This window comes from Glycine soja, chromosome 20 (assembly GCF_004193775.1).
Source record: "Glycine soja cultivar W05 chromosome 20, ASM419377v2, whole genome shotgun sequence".
Classification (NCBI taxonomy): Eukaryota; Viridiplantae; Streptophyta; class Magnoliopsida; order Fabales; family Fabaceae; genus Glycine; species Glycine soja.
The window spans coordinates 38,293,451-38,308,562 of NC_041021.1; the positions used below are offsets into that span (position 1 = coordinate 38,293,451).

At 28.4% G+C, this 15,112-nt stretch overlaps 2 protein-coding genes across 2 annotated transcripts; one reads left to right on the forward strand and one right to left on the reverse strand.

Annotated features, from left to right (window-relative positions):
- Positions 1 to 311: 311 nt before the first annotated feature.
- Positions 312 to 2,478, forward strand: LOC114403814 (ferredoxin, root R-B1-like). The gene is made up of 2 exons (XM_028366990.1): positions 312 to 521; positions 1,750 to 2,478. The coding sequence occupies exon 2, from the start codon at positions 1,758 to 1,760 to the stop codon at positions 2,220 to 2,222; it is 465 nt and encodes a 154-aa protein (XP_028222791.1). The 5' UTR covers positions 312 to 521; positions 1,750 to 1,757; the 3' UTR covers positions 2,223 to 2,478.
- Positions 2,479 to 12,206: 9,728 nt separating this feature from the next.
- Positions 12,207 to 13,715, reverse strand: LOC114401381. The gene is made up of 2 exons (XM_028363892.1): positions 13,365 to 13,715; positions 12,207 to 12,469 (listed from the first exon to the last, which is right to left on the reverse strand). Exons 1-2 carry the CDS (start codon positions 13,602 to 13,604, stop codon positions 12,443 to 12,445), a joined length of 267 nt encoding a protein of 88 aa, XP_028219693.1. The 5' UTR covers positions 13,605 to 13,715; the 3' UTR covers positions 12,207 to 12,442.
- Positions 13,716 to 15,112: the final 1,397 nt, after the last annotated feature.

Below are 15,112 nucleotides of genomic sequence, written 5' to 3' on the forward strand. Positions count from 1 at the left end.
GCACCATACAAGCTGTAGAAGAACTCCCTTCCTTGTTTTGGCTATGCAATCTATGATTTCGGTCACGAAACAACATCTACATGTATGCTGCTTGCAAATTTAAACATTGAATTCATACTTATAAGGTAATATATTCAATAAAAAATAAAGGCATAAAATATTCTTTTAAAATGGCCAAAAATATTACTGTTAAAAAACTTTAAAATTTAATAGATTTGATTTAGGTTAACAATCTCATGTGACCTAAAAATTATTGGGGTCTGCTTCATTGTACTTTAAGCATATTGCAAAGGCCACATCAAACATAGGCACACCACAAGTGGGCATAAGTGCTGCGCCGACCTCACTTCACTTGTGTGTCTCGCCGAACGCTCAAAAGGTCACTTTCCTATATCAACCACAAGCCATCTTACTTGACCTGTCTCTGTCTGTCCATTTATAAAATTCTATTCATACCTTCATTTTCATTCTCACTCCCTCAAACAGTCAAAACTTTCATCTTTGTCATCCACTTAACCCAGGTAAGCCTCTTTGCCCAATTTCTTTCTGGCAAATCTCTTTCATGATTTTGGATTTGGATTTGGATTTAACTTGTTTTGCATGCATACTACATAGACTTCTTTGTTTTCTATGCTGTGTTTTTTTGTGATAAAGTTTTGTTTTGTTGGGTGATCTCCTCTGCTGTCTGCTACATAGATGACAATTTTAATTTGATTGATGTTTTGAATTGTTTGATCCACACCCACTTTTTTTCATTTCCGTTGATTCATTATTTTGATTGTTCATCGAATTTCAATATCTGTAGCTGGGAAGAGGGGTTAAGATAGGGGTCGATATGATGGTTGGGGGAAACTTTTGAAATTGAAAAACTGGAGGAGAGCTCAGAGTTCATAATTACTGCGCCATTTTACATTTTCATCAGTTAACAATCCCTTGTTTTTTGGGGTATTGTATATTGAATTATTGATGGGAGGAATTGCCAATCAAAATACCCCTTTTATGCACTTTGATTTGATCACTTAAAAAGATTTATGATAAGAGATAGATTAACTCTAAAACGGTGATAATATAGTCTATGTTATTGTATTGTCTTTGTTCTACTATTTCTTCAAGATGTGTTCATCTTACGTGCAATTTTTACTATACCAAGCATACCCTTTTACCCACCATAAGTTACATGAGCATAATAATTATATTTTTTATGTCAACTTGAGAAAACAAGGTTTGTACTTGAGTGAGTTGAGTCATTTTTTTTGGCAAATACTTTTGAGTTTTTCACTATTTTAAACGGAAGTCCAACCGAGACTCTTAAGTATTCTGATGGCTTTTGGATGTGCTTTGCGTTCCATCTTTGGGTAATTGTGTATTGGTCCCTGCGCTTGTATTAGTATATATTAATATGACTTATACTTTTGGTTTAGATTGAAAACGATTTTTCCATTTAACTTCTAAAACAGTTATTGTTTATTTTACACATTACCTTGAGTGATTTAACACCTTCTCAACCCATCCGCTGAAGTCAGTTTTTTATCAACAAACGATCCTTAATTTTTCCATTTTTGTTCTTGTGTACAAAATATGTTTGAAATTTGGTTTATGATTGTTGTGCAGACCAATGCATACTTGAGTGACCTTGTTTCACATAGTTGTGTTCTTCCTGTTCACTTCTGTTCTATTCTCATTAATAAGTTTACATTGGTTTTCTATGTGGTTAATCCTAAAAACCATTTTGCCTATATCTGGATTCAGGTGTAAAAATGTCAGCAGTGAACATGTCCACTATGAGACTTCCAAGAGCTTCCTTGTCTGGAACAACACCAGCTAGGAGATCATGTGCTCTTACAAAGAGTCCATCATCTTTGAGGTCTGTGAAGAATGTGTCTAAAGTGTTTGGATTGAAATCATCTTCCTTTAGAGTGTCAGCAATGGCGGTATATAAAGTGAAGCTGATTGGACCGGACGGTGAAGAGAATGAATTTGAAGCCCCTGATGACACTTACATTCTGGATTCGGCTGAAAATGCTGGAGTGGAGCTACCTTACTCATGCAGAGCTGGTGCCTGCTCTACTTGTGCTGGCCAAGTTGTTTCAGGCTCTGTGGATCAGGCAGATCAATCCTTTCTTGATGACCATCAAATTGAAAAGGGTTACCTTCTGACATGTGTCTCATACCCGAAATCAGATTGTGTGATTCACACCCACAAGGAGGAAGATCTCGTCTAAGTGGGGGTGTGTGTCTTTTGTTAGTTTCTCTAAGCTTGAATATTGTCACGGTAGCTAGACATATTGTGAAACTTTGTTGGTGTTGGTACAACTTTTTTGAACCGTTCTAAATTTATGTGACCTTTAATATGTAGCCATTAGATTGGTTCAATCAAGAATAAGGCTATGTTTCCCCCATATTGTGTTCAAGCTTAAAACTTATTTTGAAGTTCAAAATATAAGCTTTAAAAATAAAGTACAAGGTGTTTGGTGATTATTGCTTAAAAGGAGAGATTAAAGCTCTGTTTTATTGTCTCAAGAAAGTTACTGTAGTTAGCTTTTTTCTTGAAGTTATTTTGTTTTACATAAAAATAGGGTTCTTAATTTTGTAAGAATGTTTTTCCAAAAATGTTTGGCACAACTTTTCTTTTTAAGGGTATGATTCCCCTAGCACATATGATTCGTACTCACGAGTTGGCTAGTTACCTTGTTATACAAAATATTATAATCCTGATGCATGATAAAAGAAAACTTGTATGAATTATATGTGCTGGGGGATCATAAAACTATTTTGGTCGAGATCACAAAATATGATTTCCTAGCACGTATAATCATAAAGTTACTAGTTGATAAAAAAAGTTATTCAATTAGGTTCTTTTACGTTGTAAAAGGTTCAATTAAATTTTTTATTTTTTAAAATGGGTCTTTTTTCTTCTATTTGTTCCAAAAAGTTTAAAAATAATAGGAACAATTTTGGTTTTAAATGAGATCAAATTAAACCTATTTTAAAGTAAGAAATTTAATTAAAAAATTTAAAAATAAAAAAATCAAATTGAAACGTCTTTGAAAATTACAAGATCTAATTAAAATGAGAGAACTAAATTTAACTTAAAAACTAAATCGAGAATAAGGTTATGTTTCTCCCATATTATGTTCAAGCTTAAAGCTTGCTTTAAAGTTCAAAATATGAGCATTAAAAATGAAGTATAAGGCCGATAAAAACAAATAGGTTGTTTCATTGTCTCACGACAATTAATCTGGATCATTTGTTCAGGATGAAAAGGAGGAAAATACTAGGGTATACATTTTTTCTAGAAGTTATTGTAAGTTTTTTCTTTGCATAAAAATAGGGTTCTTAATTTTGTAAGAGTGTTTTTTCAAAAAATATTTGGCGCAACTTTTCTTTTTAAAAGTATGATTTCCTTAGCACATATGATTCATATGCAGTGTTGACGTGTTTGCTTAGTCTAATATAAAGTGTTATGATCCTGATCCTGATGGGTGAGCATCTCATGCATCAGATTCCCATAAAGTGTATGCATCATTGTGAGTTTCTCTTTAGTTAATTACATTGTGAAAGATTAATCTTTCTTACTAGACCTAATCTCAATAATATTTTTAATTCAATTTTATCATATTCAAATTAAGAAATTTGACCAAATTTATGTTGATTTCACTTGGTAATTTAAGCAACACACTCTCCAACACAATAATTAATAATTTTTGTTACAAATTATGGAATACTACCTTGGTGTATTGAGAAAATGTTTTATAATTAAAATTTGTGATAAATAAATATTTTTAACATATAAATTACATTTTAAATTTATTATAAATATTTTATCTCGTGAGAAAAGTTTTTTTTAACTATTAATAATTTAATTGAAAAATATTGAAATTCAATTTAAAAATAAAGACAAAGATGATTAAAAGAGATAAAGTTAAGAAAAGTTAAAAAAAAGTTTCTGTTAAAGTAACGACTTTTCAAAAAAATCTCATTTAAAATAGTTATATTAAATTATCTATTTATATAGAAGATTATTATAATAATTTTAATATGTATTTTTATCAGTATACTAAATTAATTTATCTGTATTTTATCTTTTCATCTAATTAATATACTAAATTATGTATTTTATTTGTCATTGGTTGTTCATTACAAAAATCCAAAATTAATTTGTTTACGTCTATATTTTTAATTTATATTTATATATGATTTATTTCATACTTTGTTTTTAATAAAAACTAACCTTTTAATATTTTATAACATACAGTACCAATAGCCTCTCTTTAATGAGAAGATTTTTATATGCTATAATTCAGTGAGCACATTTTTAGAAAATTTTAAAACCATTATAAATAATAAAAGAATTTAGTTGGAATGGTTTTAAGAATAAATATTGTATTTATTAAATTCATTTAAAATTTATAATAATTTTAGTATTAAATATCATATTAAAATTATAATTTTTATTCGGTGTTAATTTTTTAAATCCTTTTAATATTTATAAGGGTTTTCATATCAAATTTAACACGTAATTAAATTAAATTATAGTATTAAATAAAATTTCTTTTAAAACCACTATAAATATTAAAATAATTTAGTTAGAATGGTTTAAAAATAAATGTTATATTTATTAAATTTATTTAATATTTACAATATTTTTCATATCAAATTTAACACGTAAATAAATTATACCATAGTATTAAATAGGAGTAACATTTATTTTGAAAACTATTATAAATATTGTAAGTGAATACAATAAATATTACATTTAATATCACTCAAGACCACTCTGAATATTAAATGTATTAAATGAACCTAATAAATGCAACATTTAATTTTAAAACTAATATACATATTAAATGAATATAATAAATGTAAAATTTAATTTTAAAACTATTACATACATTTAAATGAATATAATAAATATCACATTTAATATTTTTCGCAGACCAAATAGAGTGATAAGAGATATAAATTAAAAATAATAATTAATATTATATTAAAAAACTAAAATAAAACTACCTCAGATCTTATATATAAATAATAAATTATACTGTAAAATATATTAGCACATTTTCTTATAAATAGGATCAGAGTAATAATTATTATGGAATTTTTTACACAATAATTATTATGAGATAGAAAAAGTAAATGAATATAATAAATATAAAATTTAATATCAAGACTACTCTAAATATTAAATGAATATATATTATATTTAATATCAGGACTATTATTAGATAAATATAATAAATATAAAATTTTATTAATATTAAGTGAATATACTAAATATAAAATTTAATATCAAGACTACTCTAAATATTAAATAAATATCAAATTTAATATTAAAACTATTCTAAATACTAAATGAATATAATAAATATAACATTTATTTTTAAAACTGCTATAAGTATTAGATGAATATAATAAATATAATATTTAATGTCAAAACTACTCTGAATATTAAATGTATATAATAAATATAACATTTAATATCAAGACTACTATAGGTATTAAATAAATATAATATTAATATAAATTTAATATTAAAATTCGTACATATTATGAATCTTCTGTAAAAACAATGAATCTAATAATTATAGCATTTAATATCAAGGCTACTCTAAGTATTCAATAAATATAAATATTTAATATTTAAACTATTCTAAATAGTAAATGAGTTTAATAAGAGGGTGTATTTAATTATGATTTTATTTTTTTTAAAAGTCTTTGAGGCATTTAATTAATATTTTTAAATAATAGAAATAAATCTTGTGGTATTTAATAAAAAAAAATAAAAAAATTCAATAAAGTTCAGTGATATTCAATTAATATTTCTTATAGCTTAAAAAAATTCTTCCAGTATTCATAAGTATATAAATTTTGATGAATTTTTTCTTAGGATGGGTTTTAATGGATTTCATGAGGTTTTTTATGAAAAAATACACATTAAACAATTTCACTCAAATCCTTAAGGTTTTATAAGACTTTATTTTTCTGCAAATTGACGTGTTTTTTGTTTCATCACACATAATCCTTTGTCTTTTTTGTTGAAAGCAGTGAACATTCATAATTATTTTTCCTCTTTCGACCAATGGTCAACATGTCTTAAAACATGTGATATGAGAGATTTTTCCAATCGTTTGAATTTGGAGAACATTTTGTTTACGTGCTTATACATATAGATGAACATGAATATATATGAAAATGAGAAATATATAGTTTTAATAAATGTGGGAAGTTGACACATGTATAAACAGATAAATATATAAATGAGATTTGAAATAATTGTTGGCGTGTTTTTTGTTTGATGAGATCGTTATTGTGATAATGACTACAAATATCCATACTACTAACAACTATTGTGGTATATGAATTTTATACAATTAACATGATTGATAATTGAAGGGGAATGAACCTATTGTACTTGTAAATATGCTAGTGGAAATTTATTTGTTATGCAACAAGATTAGAGTTCTTTGTATAAGATGAGTTTGATTTAAAGTGTTAGGTACACAAAATTCATGGATCTTTATTAATAATTTTGAATACTTTCTAAAAATTCACAAAGTCATTTAAAATCTTGAAAATCCATAAATGTCATTTCAAATCTTATGAGTTCATATTTTGTAAATCTATTGAAATCTGAACTACAAAATTCTAATCATAAAAGTCTTTTAATTTTTTTTAAAGTCATTACATTCTTATAGAGTCTTTTAAGATTCCCAGGATTTTTTATGTCAAAATAATATTTTAAAATCATAATTCAATACACCCCTAAATATAACATTTAATTTTAAAACTATACATATTAAATGAATATAATATATATAGCATTTAATATCAATAATACTATAAATATTAAATGAATACAATAAATATAGCTTTTAATATGAAGACTGTTGTAAATATTAAATGAATACAATAAATGTAACATTTAATACCAAAACTACTTTGAATATTAAATGAATTTAATAAATATAACATTTAATATCAAGACTACTCTAATTGCTTAAAAAAATAAAGACTACTCTAATTATTAAATGAATTCAATAACATCTATGTAATATAACATTAACATTACATTATTTTTAAAGTATTAATATAATCAATGAATATTGAAATTATTTTAAATAATTAATGAATGTAAATGTTAAATATTAAAGTGTAAGGTTATCAAATTTAAGAATTTACGTAGATTTGTGAGAGTTTCATAGATTCAACTTATTAACTCAATTCGCAGACTCATTAGAGTTCATTTCATATAAAAATAATAACAGAATATTTATAAATAATGCACCAATTAAAAATTTCAACAATGTAATAAAGTAAAATATTAAATCATAAATTTCACAATACTTAAATCACCAAGTCTAATAATGCATCACAACTAGACAATAATTTTCAAATGTTATAATAATGGTAGATAATTCTTATCGAGGGTTTGATGTTATTAAAGGTGATAATTTTTTGATTCAGAAACAATATACTAAATAAAGATATGTTGAACACTAAACAGACAGAAAACAACCTACAATGACTTATATTTTGGTTTAATTTTTTTGACTTGCTAACTTATTAACTCGGTGGTAAACTCGAGAGTCTACTAAGTTTACTTAAAGTTTATCGAGTTTACCCAGAGTTTACTAAAAAGAGATTTTACACACGAGTCAACTCAGAAAGGGTAAGTGAACTTATAAACTCGTAAGAGTTAATGAGTTAATGAGTTAAACTCAGAGAATTTGATAGTCATGTTAAAGTGTATGCGGTAATTTTTATTTTTTTTTTACATTTATTGTACCAAGATTTGAACCTATAACCTCACACATATTATTTTAATCCCACCACTAAGTGGACAAGTCAAGCTCATTGAAATTAAAAAGAGAGGCTTAAAATTAGAGTTACCAAAATAGGTCCAAGCAACACCTAAAAAAATGTGATCTAAAAGTAATCAAATCAATTAGGCCTGGCCCAATGGGCTCATAAGATAAATCAATGTTAAGAATTAGAGAGTTACTTTAGACACCCAACACAATTACTGGTACACCTAACAAATAATATGAAGTGACAAAAATGCCCATCACACTAATTTAAAAAACCTTTCCCTTCCTTCGTGCAGTCCTCACTTCGTTGTGGTTATCCTCAATTTCTCCTTCGTTGTTGTAAGTATTTCCTCGTGTTTTCTAGTTTATTTTGGGCTACCATTATCATTCTTAGGTGTGGAAAGGGATCCATATAAGTCATATGGATTGTCAAACTGCATTAATTTACTTAATTTTAATTAATTAATTAATAATTAAATTATGTTGTTTTAAAATTTATTTAATAAAAAATATTGTTGTATGCTTTAAAAATGTATTTAATTAATTAATTATAATTGTTTTTTTTCCATTGGTTTGTAATAATTTTTTAATTCAATAAATTACTATTTTTTTCTTATTTGTTTATGCAAATTAATTATATTTGAAATTTTAAGTAGTTATTTGTAACATTTTTATCATATACTTATGTTTACTAGAATTATTGATGTTTAGTGTATAAATATTTTTTTCAAATTGTATATTGATTTAAGAATATATAAATGTTTTTAAAAAATAAAGTAATAAATTGGTGAAAATATATTTATGAAAGTGAAATATTATTTGAAGAATGAGACTAATTTTTATGACTATTTTAAAGTGCAGATTATGGTTAGAGTCAGAGGTTTGGGTCAAACTTTAGACAGAGTTATCGTAAGAACATTAGGTAGAGAAGTAAGTCGTGATGTCGATGAAGGCCCCAATGGCAAAGACCAACAACATCTGCACGTAGGCAACAAAAAGTTGCACTTGTTGTTATGGATGTTGAGCATGTGAATCATGCTGATGAAGATGTCCATGAGTAGCCTCAAGAGGCACCTACTGATGATGTAGTTAGTGATGTCGAGGGTTTTCCAGGCGAGTCTCACGACCCTTCAGTTTTGATGGACTATGTTCATCATGTGATTGTGATAGTTTAGAATGGAGAGATAGTTATATTTTGAAATTAAAAATATTTTCATAAGCATTTGTTATTATTGTTCAAATGATTTATATTTTTATTTTTATGAACGTCTTGAGTTGAAGTTGTTCTTTTATGGAAGGAAGGTAGAGAAATTTGGCAGGTCTGCTCCTCAGATTGAAGGCTTAGTCACTACCATAGGATTAAGTTCTCTGATCGCATGTTCGTTGGATACTGGTGATCGGGGACTTTTGTTTGCTTTTGCAAAGAGGTGACATGAGGAAATTAACCATTTCCATCTGCCAATAGGAGAAGTGACTATCACCCTGGATAATGTGATATCATTGCTATCACACAATTTTTTACATTTTTTAATGCATTTAACAATGTAATACATTAAATTAGAAAGGACAAAAAAAGCAAATTTATGTTAAAACAACTAAATTAAGTTAAAAGTATAAATTATTTTAACATTAATATTACTTTCAAACTATAAAAAATTCAACTTTCGAATGAATGTTGAAACTATATCTATTTAAAAGTTTTTTTATTAACAATTCTAACAAAAAAACAAAAATTTATTAATTTTTTTTAAAAGGAACTTATGGATTGACAATCCATAAGTACCATACGGATTGACAATCCATAAGTAACATACGAATTGTGAATCCGTAAGTTATATACAACTCATGGATTATCAATCCGTAAATTTTATATAACTTACAAATTATCAATCTGTCTGTTTAACGCGAAAAAATAGATCGAGCACCTTACCTTCGCCATTAATGGCCAAATCAACCACCGCGACAACCACCACTTATCGACGAATTACCGTAAACAATGCACCTCCGCCAAAGAGGACACAACAACGAACGATCAACTCTCATGGAACACCTCTCACGAGAACGAAGGTGAAGGAAAAAATGGTCGCATGAAGAAATGTGAAGAAGGAAAGTGTTGAACAAGAACTTATAATGGAGGGGTATAATGGAGATTTAAAAATATTGCTGGGTGTACCAGCAATTCTGTTGGTGCCCAAAGCAACTCCCCACATTGCATCGACATCTATGTGAGAACCTTTGGTTTCCTGTATGGCTCTTGCTAAATACATATCATGTTTTCTAAGTTCACCCCCCTTTTCATTAAATTTGTATTGTCAATTATACCACCCCCATGATTGTTTTATTCCTTTAAACCTCTTTTACATTGCTTCCTTTCCTTGAACCCCCATTTTTTGTTCTTACCCATGTCTTCCTTCTACACAAGAAGGAGGACGTATACATCAATCTCTTTTCATAATCAATTTTTATTTTTCCTTTTTTTACAATAAATTTTATAGATTTAAAAAGCATGCAAATCAAAAGAAAATATAATCCCTCAACACCCTAAATGTCATTGTGCTAGCCGTGCCTAGATCCCTCCCGGTCACACCGCCCATAGAAGCCCCATCGTCACGATAATAATTGGTTTTCCTTCACGTCCTCGATTTCTTCCGATGTGAATGACATGCACCATTGTATGCAAAGAGCCAATTGAGGAAGGTCTCTCCCATCAGAAAATTAAGAACACCAGCCCTAGCTAGAGTAGCACCGCTAAGACCTCTAGCCATGACCATGACATTGCCGCCGATTAAGTTCTTTGATTTCTCCACCATTTGCAAATAAAGGCGATTGCAATGCAAGATATGCATTTGGAGCTCACGGTTTTGTCTATAAAGGGTGTCCACAAAAGGGTAAAGGTGACGAACAAGACCGTGTTCATGGTGGTTCACACAGAGACGAAAGTAAGAGCACGTTGTTGATGATGGCGTTGACCTACTTGGCGAAATTGTGGGTTAGAGGATCTACTTATTCTGTATTTTGAGCTCCTGAACGGTGTCGCCCCACTCTTGGATGGAGCGGAAGGGCGAGATGACGAGTTTGGAGCTTTTGTTAGGCTTGGATGGGAGGAGAGGAATTTTTTGATTGAGAGGGAATTTAAGGGTGTAGAGGGAAGAGAGAGTTTTGGATTTGAGTTGAGTTCGAGGGGGTGTGTAGAAATAGGGTATAATTGATGATAATAAATTTAATGAGAAGAAAGTGGGTTAACTTAGCAAACTTGAGGTGTATTTAGTAAGAGCCTTCCCGTGCATTTCATCTGTATTCACTACGTTGGGCTAATAAATCCCACTGCAAACCATCAGTTTTAGACCCATTTACCCATTTGAAAAAAAAACTTTAATTATTAAAAATATATAATAAAATCAATCAATTTTTTAATATAAAATAAATTTTCTAAAAACAAGTGCGTAACTTAAATAAAATATACAAAAAAAATCAGTCCATTTTACTTCCATATTTTTCTATAAATACCCGTAGAAATTTATGTAAACTAAACCTTATTATATTAAAAAAAGTTATACACTAATGGTATAAATTTTTTTATACAATCATCTCATCACAATACATCATATAAGATAAATTTATTAACTTAACAATTCAAACAATAATTTATAATTAAATAATAATATAAAACTATTTTATTTGTATAGCCAATTAAATTCTAAAAAAAATAATGCGAGTTACAACGTTTCCAAAAATAAAAACTAAAACTCCTCAGCCCCATTTTGGTTCTATTTTTTTTTTTTGCTATTTCTAAAATTACCTTAGAATTGTTATGATTCTATTATTACACTTTAAATGAATTGTGCTTTGGTTCTAGTATCAGTGTCGGCTTAATGACAATTGACGACACTGATATTTGTAAATTCAAAATTTATAAAGCTCACTGATATTGTAAATTCAAGAAAATAAAAACTAAATTATGATCTCAATTTTCTACTCAAGAAACAAATCTATTTTCTAATAAAACTGTTTTCTTTTCTATAATTTTATGACTAGTGTCCTAACGGAAACAAATTAAATCATTAAACATGTAAAAGCCGTATCAGCCACTCCAACACCTCTATCATCCCAACAAATCTTATTTGTTTTGTATTAGCTGAATGTAAGTTTATACCTGGATTGACAAAATAGATTGGACCAGAAAATCATTCTCCATTTACAATCACTCATATCATCTTTAATCCCAATACTACAGCCAAATTAAATAGTAACATGCACCCAGTTCCTTTTTTAAGCATTGATAAGTTACCCAAGTAACACAGAAGCTTCGATCTATTCAGTTGACTAATTTCCTAACCTGAATTCATCCACGATGAAACTTATATTTAACTATCCCATTTTTTCCATACTGATTAGTTTTGGCACTGACAACTCACAGAAGAGAAAATTTACTGGAAAGGATTACATCACAAGTTCATAACAAACGTACCAAGTTTGGTGGATGCAATGGCATGGTTTCATCCGTCACGAAACTACAAATAAACAAGAAACACAATCTATACAAAGACCAAAGTTCACTCAGGGTCAATGTGTTTTATTCTCCATGCTTATTTCCTACAAAGTGACCTTGACGGGTTGTGTGAAAGATAAACTCAGTCCTTTTGAGCACCTTCAGGTTTCTACAAACAAAAGAAAGAAAAAAGTGTTAAATTGTGGTAGAAGGAAAAGGAGAGTAACATAAGATCCGCAATAAAATATCAATGCCACCAAGTTGCTAGAAAACAGATGCAATATAAGTAAATCTAGGCCCCTCATTTCAAAGCCAGATCATATAATTCATATAAAGTATGGACAAGGCATCAACTTGATGGAGTATTCCAATTGCCCCAGCCCCAGGGGCTAGTGTTATTAAGTAAATGCAAATCATGGTAGATAACCACCCCACCACCACTGCTATGCACATGTGTGGCATATGGTAGCACTCATCGTTAAAAGATCCCCTTTGGTTCACAGTAAATTGAGTTTGATAGCCAAAAAAATGCACAAATGCAAAAACAAAATATTAAAGAACAGAATCGTATCAGCAATCAGCATTTCAGATTCAGAAAGAAAGAATTACAATGCAATTTGTTTGAACATCGCATTGAATTGATAGCAAAAATAAAGAGAGACGAATGTAAGGCCTGAACTCATTCCGTGTAAGATATAATGATGAGCCTAATAGAGTATCAAAGAGATTATGCAAATGATCTCAAATCAATTGTTCATTATATGGAAAATGAGCCTAATTGCGAAACAATGAGGTATACACTCTGGGTAGTCCCTCCTCCCCACAAAACAGAAAAGGAAGAACAAGCTTCAAGTCATGTGATGATTCACATGAACGGCAAGTAAATTGAGTGTTTTTGTAAAAAGAAAATCTTAAACCTGGACAAGAATCTCAGAAATCTAACATGCACCAATGATGTGAAATTAAGAAAACGAATCATAATATGTTTGAACATCATCCCGAGCATTACTTTACAAGATGGAATTCCTGAAAATGAAAAGAGTCAATGGTGGCAGATAGTGTACCTTATGAGCAGCAGCAGAAGCATCTTCGTCCGTGAGAGCCTTGGCGTTCTCAGACAGTTGCTTCTGTTTCTCCAACCTCTCCCTCTCCCATTTCTGGATGTAGACATTCTCTTTGGCCTGTTCCTCCTCGCTGAGAATGCGACCCTTGTCGCTCAAGAACCGACTCAAAGCCCCTCGATTTGTTGAGTCCATCAAACGAGTCATGGATCCTCCTCGACTCACCCACGATCTCATAGCCATTGCTTGTTAGAAAACACAGAAACAATCCAAGGCCCTATCTAGAACTTTCCATTTATATATTCCTCGGTCTCAAACTCCAACCCGGATAAACCTCACCAAAACAACACACGCTTCTTTTTTCTTATAACTAGTATTTAAGAATCTTTTGTTCTTATCCATTTATTTGAATTTGAATATAATACTATAATGCGTTAATTAAGTTTTTCGTTGCTAGATTTTTATAGATTTTAATTTTTAGTCCTTAAAAAGATTTTGATAATTTTTAGTTATTCGTTCATTTTTCATTAGTAATTATAGTTCTTTTAAATATTTTTATTTATTTATAGTTCTTTATTTGTTTTTTTATTTAAAATTAATTTCCTTTTTTTTTTTATCTTTAGTCCTTTATTTATTTTATATTTGAGACTAATTTTGAAATAATAAAAAAATGAAGGACTAAAAATGAGAAAAAATTTACAATAACTAAAATACTGACAAAAATTAATAAAAAATTAAAAATTATAAAAAAAGATTAAAGAACTAAATTTTTTTATTTAATTAAAAACTTAATTAACCCTACTATAATTAAGAAGTTTAAGAATCTCCAAACAAACAATCAATCAGCAAAATACAACTGTTATTTTATTTTGCTTTCTCAACATGTTATTGTATCTTATAATTTTTTATTATTATTGACAGAAATAATAACAATTTGTATTTCTCAACTAATATAAAATTATTTTATTATATTAAATTGTTAATTTTGACTAGGTATTATTATATTCAAATGTTGATTTTGTCCAAATATTATAAGTATTATATGTTGATTTTATTGATTAATCTTTAAGTATAGAATAAATTGTGTTGTGAGTTGAATATTCAACTCATGTGTTGTTATGATGTTGCACAAAGATTTCTTATCAATACCATTTAAAAAAAAAAACATTATGTTGGAAGATAAGTTTTACAACTTCATCCTTCGTTTGACAGTGAAATGTGCATTTGAAAAGATCAAATATAAACTCACAGATGTTCATTGAAAAATTAATAATAATAATAATAATAATAATAAAGTACATAAATAAGTTATAAAATAATTAAAACATCGATCTTTTTTTTTTATTAAACGTTATCATACTGTAAGTTAGCCTGTTGCTATTGTGGTTTAGACTAAATTTGTTATCAAGCAACCCCAAGTCAAAATTGTTTTTTTTTTGTTTTTTTCTCTCTGAAAAAAAGTCAATAATTTTTTATTGGCCTTTTCCTATTTAAAATATACTTATTGTACAATAGTAATAATAGTTGAACCTATACTGTACAGTACGTTCTATTCAATTTTTAACTTTTAACTCTTCTTTTAAAATGCATATTCAATTTCCAATGCTTTGCCGTTGTTCATTCGTTTGGAGTGGGTTGGCAAAATGCAATGCATATGCTAACTTGTAGTGCCCATTAAGAGTAAGCTGTGTAAAGGCCTAAGGCGGTAGCAGCCCAGCTTGCTGTTGCTTTCTGTGCTTTTCGCATGATTG